This window comes from Callorhinchus milii, unplaced genomic scaffold, assembly GCF_018977255.1.
Source record: "Callorhinchus milii isolate IMCB2004 unplaced genomic scaffold, IMCB_Cmil_1.0 Scaffold26, whole genome shotgun sequence".
Classification (NCBI taxonomy): domain Eukaryota; kingdom Metazoa; phylum Chordata; class Chondrichthyes; order Chimaeriformes; family Callorhinchidae; genus Callorhinchus; species Callorhinchus milii.
The window spans coordinates 1,545,973-1,555,976 of record NW_024704767.1 but is presented as its reverse complement, the minus strand read 5'-3'; the positions used below and the strand labels follow the sequence as shown (position 1 = coordinate 1,555,976).

The 10,004-nt window shown below is 40.9% G+C and overlaps 1 protein-coding gene across 2 annotated transcripts; it reads left to right on the top strand.

The window, feature by feature from the left end:
* The first annotated feature begins 2,966 nt into the window (after window positions 1-2,966).
* LOC103187037 (protein FAM81A) lies at window positions 2,967-9,430 on the top strand. 2 transcript variants are annotated; one of them, XM_042344104.1, is made up of 8 exons: window positions 2,967-3,228; window positions 3,923-4,041; window positions 4,516-4,645; window positions 6,074-6,180; window positions 6,765-6,900; window positions 8,041-8,224; window positions 8,409-8,506; window positions 9,151-9,272. In XM_042344104.1, exons 1-8 carry the CDS (start codon window positions 3,064-3,066, stop codon window positions 9,193-9,195), a joined length of 984 nt encoding a protein of 327 aa, XP_042200038.1. In that variant the 5' UTR covers window positions 2,967-3,063; the 3' UTR covers window positions 9,196-9,272. The 2 variants fall into 2 exon arrangements, with proteins under 2 accessions (XP_042200038.1, XP_007904556.1); XM_007906365.2 differs by lacking the exon at window positions 8,409-8,506 and having other exon boundaries at window positions 9,151-9,430.
* Window positions 9,431-10,004: the final 574 nt, after the last annotated feature.

Sequence of the window (10,004 nt, the reverse complement as noted above, 5' to 3'; positions counted from 1 at the left end):
TGGAGGGGGTTAATATCTTTGGCTTGGTTGAGGAACTGTTTAAACAGGTAACATAACAACCAAGGGTCACAGAGCTGGAGCTTTACACCTGGGAGCCCATTAAAAACGCGACCATTCCCAACTGCTATGGTAACCGCGTCCTTGTCTGTGTGTGTGTGTCTGTCTGTGCGGATACCCGACTCCGGGGGAGGCACAGGCATTGAGCTAGGACAGATAGACACCAGGGGGATGGGGATGGGGGTGGGGGGGGAGGTAAAGCGAGAGAGTGGAGCTAAAATTCGTGGCCACACAAAAGCCGAGTAAAATGCAGAATAAAAGGGATCGAATAACAACAGGCAGTGGGGAAGAGCCAAGCGTTAAATGATACCTCAGCAGCACCCAGTATAAACAGCAGCAAATGCCCAGAGCCAGGGAGTGGAGGGGAGTAGAAATCAGGGAGGGGAGACAACAGCTAATGTGAGCTCATCAGCATCGTCTGTCTCACCTTTGCAACAGGCAAAAACAGCATTTACCCCCCCCCCACTGACCAGCCATCAATCAACAACAGTCATAACCCAACGTTACATCTGTGGCAACACTTGAAACAGAGGACCTAACGCAGCAAGTGAGCAATTTCTCCCACAGATCAATATTTATTCTCACTCCTAACGGTAAGGCAAGATCATTTTATCATCCACCAATACACAGACAATTAATCCGCTTGACAGTATATTCCCGTGAAGCGCTTTGAGACGTCTCAACGACGTGATTAGGCGCTATATCAAATTGTTAGAATTGTTATTGTTAATTAAAGAAGTCATGTTCTTTTTTGCAGTTTTGATATCGGCAAGTGCGTAATTAATATCCGTCTGTATATTTGTTTGTTTCTCTGTTTGTTTGTTTGAACCCATTCCCCAATCTGGTCTTGTATTTGTAGTTGTGTTTATGGGTTATAAAAATAGACTTTTTTTGCCAAAAAAAGAGCAGATTTTGCAAACTTTTAGAATATAGATGGTAAAATACGGAATGTGATTTGATAATCCATGTCCAGTACCTTGTTGACCCCCACCCCCATCTCACAGTTAGTGTCGACTGTTAATACCAAGAAGCAAAAGACCAATGTTTGTTATACCACAGTTTCAGGTATAACTAGACTAGTTCCTAGTCTTCAAAGCCAAATCTGTCATTTAAAACAAATGTACATCTTCAGGGTTGTTAGATTCTTGGGAAGGAAGGGTATGAAGAGATACGGAGAAAAGGCAGGGAAATGGGATTACAAGGTTACAATGGCACGTTCCAGTTACTGAATGCATTAATCTGATTTTCCAGCAACAGATTAGTACGGATTAGTTGGCAAAATACTAAAAACATTCCTTCCTGTAACAGCCCTTTTATTAAAGCACCACTCGCTCGCTTGATACATAGACATTTACAGCACAGAAGAAGGCCATTCGGCCCTTGCTGGCTGAGTACATATAGAAAGCTATCCAGCGAGCTTCTGTGTAATCATCTTAATGGCCAACACATTAAAACGAAAGGCTCAGTGATGTAAAAGGACACAGGGAACTAATTCTAGGTTAGTGAGATTAAAGATCTTCAAACAGCTGGTGGTAAGGATTAGACAAAAGCATAAATGGTGATTATATCAGATCTGTGTCTTTTCCTACAGTGAATAAAGAAATGCCAAGGTGCAATGCCACACCGTTCAAACGTACACCCACTAAAAGGTAGGATTAAAATTCAATGAAAATGGTACAGCAGACAGGCAGACAGGGGTGAAGTGATTCAGATATTTGTCATTGCTGTGTTGATCAATACATTACAAATCAGATACAATATGTCCCCTTGGTAAAATATTCAATCTCCATCATATTGAGAGTGAAAGATCAGTGACATACTATGATAATGTGGATTTTTGTATTTGATAGAGCGCGTTATTATCATTTTGAAACAATGATACCAATTTATATAATGCCTTTCACATAGAATACACATCTCAAAGTACTCACAGATTGTTTGCAACGGCCCGGACACATTTATCCACGATTTACATGTGACAAAGCAACATTGATGGGCAAATGGATAGGGTCAATGTTCAGCATTTCAATGAGGACAGAGCATTGTGACAGTTGCTGAGGTTAGAGCATTGTGACAGTAGATCTCCAATTTTCTCCCCCTCCTCCTTTTCTGAAGGCTTTTCCTATGAAGAAAGCTAACTCAGTATAGACCAGGGATTGAATCTGGGACCTTCCTTGATCAGAATGGTTCAGCTGCCTTCAGTAAAACTACTGAAGCAGCCACAGATTACCACAATTTGAATCTTAATTCAATAAGCAGCTCCAGATCATAAGATCAGTTCAGATGAAGAAAGTTTTTCGACCCCTCTGAACTCACCCTTCAAAAATACGCAGCCTCCCATCCTCCCATCACAGCATCAAGCTGTTTCTTTGGTTTTTTTAAAAAAAAAATGGTGCAATGTCCACCAGACTGGGCAAGTTTTAGGAAGCTGCATCCAGACGAGCATCTTCACATTTTAATCGGATTACATGTTCAGGTAACAAGCAGACACATAATAATAATCCTTGCATTTGATATAGCGCTTTTCACGTCGGGAGGACGTCCCAAAGCGCTTCACAGAACACACTGTAGAGTGAATTGACTGTATAGTTGTGGGCGAACGCGGCAGCCAATTGCGCGCAGCAATGTCCCACAAACAGTCGTAGATTGAAAATGACCAATTTAGTATTGTTTTTGGTTTTGGAGGGATTATTATTAGGCTCTGTGTGGAGTAAGGAAATTTGCCCAAGGTTTCGCCCTGACCTGCCTGGAATTGAACTCGGGTCTCTCGCTTGTAAAGCGAGTGCTCTAACCACTGAGCTACAGGACTCCATCTCCGCAATGCTGCGCTCCATTAACTACATGGCTATCTACTTCCTAATAATATTTTCTTCTCATTCCTGTTGTTAATGGATCACAAGTCCAGCAGGTCAAAGTCAACAACTATCCCTTCCGCTATCCCCTCCTGTCTCATACGCTGACTGGAGGAATCAGGCAGAGGATGACATATCCCACCATGAAAGAACCATGAAAAATCTCCTGGGTCCCACCTCTTGCATTGGGGATGATAATGTTCCCAATTTGCATGGCGCAAAGTGCAAAGATGAAGAAGAAAGCAAAACCTGGCGGGTATTGGAGGAACATATAAGATACACAGCGTTCGTTGTGAACCAGTTGAGCAGAGATATCGAGGTGAGATTCAGCATGAGTCACTCTGTGCAATCAAATGTGAGAAAGTGAAAAGAGCAATATTATTATTGCTGTTATTCGGGTTCAAACACTAACCTTTGTATTGTACTGTCAGCCCTTGGTACAGATCTGAATAGGAGAGAAAGGGAGAAGGAAAGACTAGAATAATAATAATCCTTGCATTTGATATAGCGCTTTTTACAACTTCTAGACGTCTCAAAGCGCTTCACAGAACATACTGTATATTTTGTGGGCGAAACCCGGCAGCCAAGTGTTTCACAAATAGTCATGGATTGAAGTGACTAATTTATTATTTTTTTCTTGAGGGATTATTATCAGTTGTGTGGAGTAAGGACTCTCACTAAAAATGTTCTGATAATAAATGCGAACACTGGGCAGTGTTACAGTTCCAAAAGTCCACACCATAAACCTAATTCAGCCTAACACTTGGTTCAAAAATCCCACGTAAACAGAGTACGAGCTAAGAGTGTCGCAGTTGCTAAATTTTCTCGAAACTTGGATGAAGGACTAAGGGCCATAGAGGAGGCACCCTCGAGCTTGAGGAGAGTAGGAGAGATGGTTAGGGATTAAAGCTCATGGTTACGGTTTAAGGCTCTGCTTTTGATCTGAAACAGTACGCTTTTATTATCTGTAATAGGCAAGGCCGAAATAATTACTCTAATTCGATCTTCGTTAGATTCTGCAAGAACAGATTCAAGCACGAGACAGTGTAAGCTATGCAACCAATACCGCAGTCAAAACACTTGAGATGAGACATCTGAACGGCATGGGAGATCTTCGAGGACGTGTTGCCAGGCAAGACACATAATTTGTTTCAGTGACAATTTCTGTACCCACAGTTCTATGCTCTGCCTATGCTTTACACTGGTTATGGCAGCTTGATGCATCTTTGCAACCTTTCTGGTCTTTTATCAGTCTTTTACAAGTATTGCACCACACGTTGTTTTAGAACACGTATGTTGTGCAAGGCTGATTAACTAACCCAATTTGTATTGAAGTTGGTGTATGCTGTGTTTCTTCCTTAAATATCGTGATAGATTGACACTTTGAGTGACGATTCATTGTCACACTTACAACATATATCTGGGTTGAGTTAGTATGAACTAGTGTCAGATATCAGTAGTAACCTCTGATTATAAAACCTTAACAAAACAATAGCGTTTCTAGCACTCGTCTTAACACAGTATTTTAATCTCATCGATGCTTGTTGTGAATGGTTCGCAGACAGTGAGGTTTGAGCTAAGAATCCTTGCCTTCTTTCTCTCACAGATGTGACGCGAGTATCTCCAAACTGTCTGCAGATCTGGTCACGATACACAAAGGAATTCAGAGCCTCAGCAACGAGCAACAGAAAGTACAAGTGATCTTGGAAGCTAAAATAAAGGATGTCGAATGGCAGGTTAATCTAAGAGATGGCTTACTGTATAGCAATTACTACATCAGCTATATTGCAGATCAGTAACATCCAAACAATAACATCTAAACAGCCAAAGTCCAAATCCATTTCTACGTCTTTTTGTTCAATGTGTTTCTCTTGACGAAAAGTTTCACTGGTTTTCCTGTACAAATGCATTGGATTTTCAGGTGAAAGATTGATGAAATCATTCAGCAGAACATCCTCACAGAATTACTTTCATGAGGACATATTAAGCCTGATACATTCACTGTAAAGAAAATCAACAGTTGGCTGTCACATTCAATAGTAAATTTCTCTTGCCTTTGACATAGCAACTGGAACTTTCAGTTGTCTCAAAGAGTTTCATAGGGATTTGTTATTCAGTATTTGTTGGCAAATTATGTCCAGCAAGGGCCCCTCAAACAGCCATGAAACAAATGACCAATTTATCCGGCAAATCGTTAGCCAGGACACCAGGAGAAACTCGTCTCTTTTCCTGATTGTGCTATCGGATCTTATTTTAAAACAATTCCTGATGCACAAATAACCTTGGATCTTCCAAGAGCCACTCATGAGGACTGATTTGATTTTAAAATATGGTGTCCCTTGATCCAGGCAATTTTTAAGAGACAAACTGGATTTAATCGGCTTCAATGGATTTTCGGTCTTTACATGCTGTTCCCAACACTTTTCAGGTGTTGGTGGCTGCTATGTTCATCTTTCCCTTGTGTTTCCTGTTCATAATGACTGTACATTGCATTCAATAATTTTCACCATATTTGCACATTTTTACCGGCATTGCAATAGGTGTAGTACTATGTACTCAAACCTGTGGAGCAGGATTCTCTGAGGCACCCACCCGATTTCCCCTTGTCTTCAGACACACCTGTCCTTGCCTTCTGTCTTCGTCTTAGAAATGACCACGGCCAGATTTCATTTGAATTTTTTTGCACCTTTTCCTTTTCTTTTGTTTCAACCCTTGAATTTCTTTCACAACATTGTCCCCTTCTTCTAAACCTCCTGATCCTACCCACTTCCTTCAACCACTGAAATGAATCATCACATGAGACAAGCACAAGGCAAGCATTTTGAAAAATTTTCCACTGGAAACCAGAAACCAGTGAAAACAGAACAACGTATATTTATACAACCATAGCCTTTCACCCAAGTTAATATTGCAAAGCACTTTACAGAGACAATGTGGATCACTGAGAAAGTTAATAAGGAGAGACATATATGGAAGTTCACCAAATGCAAAGTCAAAAAATGGGTTTTTAGGCAAGTTTTGAAGGCAGTGACACATGTCACAAGGTGAAGGGATTTTTGGTCTGTAATATATTAGAGAAACTCTGCACTACAGTTTTTCCGTGTATTGTCCGAGCGGATATTTAAGTGCATTGTTGTCTTAACCGTGCCTCATTTGTCCTGCAGATTTCACAGCTTTTAAGAAGAATTGAGAAGTCCATAGCAGAGCTGGAAGCTAAGATCAGGCTCAGAGAGGGACACAGCAACCAACAACTCCATCTACTGGATGACAAGTGAGTTTACAATTTGCATCCGCAAGCCCCCAAATTGCACATCTAATAATAATAGGAATCCTTGCATTTGTTATAGCTCCTTATATCGCCGTAAGTATGTCACAAAACACTTCGCAGGCGACACTGTAAAGTGTAGTGGCTGTGTATTTTGCTACGGCAGCCAACTTGCGCACAGTCGAGCGCTCTGAGACTCTACCTTGCGTGGAGGGCGTTATATAAATGCAAGTTGTTGTAGTTCTTGTTGTTGTCATGAATTGAATAAGCAATGTTATGTGGGGGGATTGTTAGCCAGCAGAAAATCCCTTCTTTTTGAATAGTGGCATGGGATCTTTAACATCCACGTGCGCAAGCAGATATCTCCAATAACGCAGCAGACGCCAGCACTGTATTGAAGTGTCATATCAAATGTACGGATTATTATCCTAGATTATACCAGTTCAAAGTTCCTTTGTGGAGCTTGAACAACCTTCCAACTCAGAGGTGACACTGCAACCAACTGTGTCAGGCTAACGCACGCACAAAAGAATCTTCCTTTCTCTGATATCCGAGTTGATAACAAAAATTTTGCAAATGAACTTTCAAAGGATAAAACTTGCAACAGAAGAGATCAAGGAGCAGATTTTCTCCGGTTATAACCGTTTGGAAGAGGAACAAGAGAAAAAGGCAAAGGAATTGTTACGACAGATAAAACTGTTCTCGTTACTCATTGATGATAAAACTGTAAGTACTTACGTTACATTAAGCAACAGAAAGGGTCTATTTAACAGAGACTTGCAAGTTGTTTCAAAGATATACAGTAAACTCCTGATAGCTCGTCGCTCCAAGGGCAAAGGGCTCAGCGACGACTTATCAGGAGTGTCGAATTAGGCATATGTATAAATAAATTTGTCAGGATATTGACAGCATGATGACTTAAGTGGTAGTGATAAGTAAAGACACGATCAAGTTATCAGGAATTTACTGTAGTTTGCTAAACATATTCTCGATAAAACTTGCAAAAAATAGTTGAGATGTGTTTGAAGCACATTAGATGTTATTCTTCTGTGTTGTGGTAATAATTCAAGCACTCGAGTGCTTTCTTGCATTCGGATGTTGGGTCTCGGCCTCTGTTTGGGGAGATTCATTAATCCTTGGTCTGGCCACTGGATGGAGCACCAAGCAGCAGCAACAACAACAACAACAACAACACCAGGAACTTGCACTTATACAGTACCCTCCACGCAGGACAGCGTCTCAGAGCGCTTAGTAGTGGTGGAGTCTGACTCCGAGTCGGGGGGTGGGGGGAGCTGGCCATAAGCAACGTCGAAGAGGAAAGTTTTCAGGCAGGACTTGAAAGAGGGGAGAGCGGGGGGCAAGGCGGAGGGATTGAGGGAGAATGTTCCAGAGTTTTTGGGGCGTAGTGACTGAAGGCGCGACCTCCGAAGGTGGGGCGGAGGGTGCGAGGGATGAGCAGGAGGCCGGTGCGAGTCAAGTGGAGGCGCCGGCTGGTGGATTGGGGAATGAGGAGGTTGGAGAGGTCGGGAGGTTCCAGAGAGTGAAGGGATTTGAACACGAAAAGCAAGAATCAATGAAGAGAAATTCCTTTTGTCACTAAATGACCATTAAAGCTAAATGACACGACTCAATTGCCATCAATAAGGATTAATGATAACTCTCTTTACAGAGTCTGACCTAAATAATTAATAATATGCCACTGTAAAAATGTAAAATGTAAAAAACATTTACGAGCTTTGTTTTTCAAATGTTTAATGTGCCATTCTACCCACCTTTTGAAAGTTTAAATGATGGAATTTCTTGATGTACTGGACTCACTGAGATTCTGTGGTTCCAATGGATCTCTGGGCCTCTTGTTTGTGTCAGGAAAGCAGGGACCGGGAAGTGGAAGAAAGATTTATTCAGCTTGCCGTAAAGCTTGTCAAGATAGAGGAAATACAGAAAAGGAATCTGGATTTCCTCAATGAAGAAAATCTAAATGCACGCATCACCAATATGGAAAGGAAAATATGGAACGAAATTGAGGTTATTAAAACTGGGACTAATATTGGTGAGAAAATGTTATTGTTATGTGATTTACATTGACTTAAGATTTTATAACAATTTTGCATGTTAACATTGCTAAAAATTACTTCCGGTTTGTTACACACAGTCCTATTCAGAAAAAATTGTATTAACATGAAAAAATCACGTTCTGTCTGTATTTCTGATTGCTCTTGTGTTTTGCCATGAAGGTTTTGCAACTACTTATGAAAGCATTGGATCTGTAAGGCAAATGCTAGAGGCAAATATAAAGCTGGATAGAGATCACTTACAGAAGCATGTTCCTCAGGTGAAGACAATTAATGTTAAGGTTAAGGGAAGAAATTGAGAGGAAAAAGGGGAAAAAGATCTGCTGTGATCTAATACAATGGGTTATAACCTCGAAAGGCTGAATGCTCCTGATCCTGTATAATTCCTGTCACTGTACATAATATGTGGCATTGTGGCATTCTCGAGATGCCGTGCAGTGCTAAGCAAACTAAATCTATCATCTTCTACTTGGAGATTCCCGAAGTTAGCTCACACGGCAATAGTTTGTTCCAAGTTTTAGCAAAAACAAGAGTAGATTTTACTGGGAATGTGCGGGCACTGTGATGGAATAATTTCTGTGTGAATTTCTGTTACAGAGAATGCTTCAATAGAGGGTTACCCGAGGAAATGTTAATGTTTGTTTTTTTATTTTTCATTAAGCAAAGTGTACACACCAATAGCTCAGTTGGCAAAGTCACTGCCCACTGTAAACTAGCCGTATAGACCACACAAATCTTTGGTTTGTGCTGAATTAGACTATGTCTGCTGGGACAATGCGATTGGCATCAGTGTTCCTTTTGCACTAGACCTTTGGGTCTCAGCAAGAATGAAAACTGATCAACCTTTAGTATGAGTAATCAATGTATGTGAAATTCTGCTTTAATTAATCATGTTATTTCACAGACTGTACATCAGGACAGAAAAGACACCACCACACTAGCAGAATGAAAGCAGTCAGCACTGTACACCAGCATTTGAGCTTCGATCAACATTGGACAAAAAAAAGAGTGGCAGGTGTTCCTATTGAAATAAAAGTGCGCAAAGCAGATGGCAGTAGTGTGAAATAAATACCTGTAGCTTTTTCTGCATTTATGTGTGCTGAAACGTTTGTAAAGTAGTTAAGGATTTGTTTGTTTGCTTAAGGATTTTGTGAAGTTTCATTGCTTCAGAGTCTCGATACCTGAACGCTAGTGTGGCACTATCTATTCGCAAGCTTTTGATACTCATGTGCGAATGTATACGCATAAAAATGACCTTTCACTATTAACCTGATCAAATACTTTTAAAACATTGATAGCCATCAGTTAAACAGCCCAGGAGCTTGCTGGCTCGAAGCATTGAGATTTGAAACAAAATGCATGCTGGCACTGCGATGCAGTGCTGGGGATGTGCTGCATTGTCAAATGTGCCGTGTTTCATGTCAGGAGAACGTTTCAAAGTGCTTGACAATACTAGGTGGGCACCTGAGCTGGGGATAATAATAATAATAATAATAATCCTTGCATTTGATATAGCGCTTTTCACGTCGGGAGGATGTCCCAAAGCGCTTCACAGAACACACTGTAAAGTGAATTGACTGTAGATTTGTGGGCGAAGGCGGCAGCCAATTGCGCACAGCAATGTCCCACAAACAGTCGTAGATTGAAAATGACCAATTGATTTCAAAGGGATCTTTCAATATTAAAATCTGGCCATTTCAATGAAAACAATCCTCGGGAACACAAAACATATTTATTTGTTTACACTTTTGCTTGAAT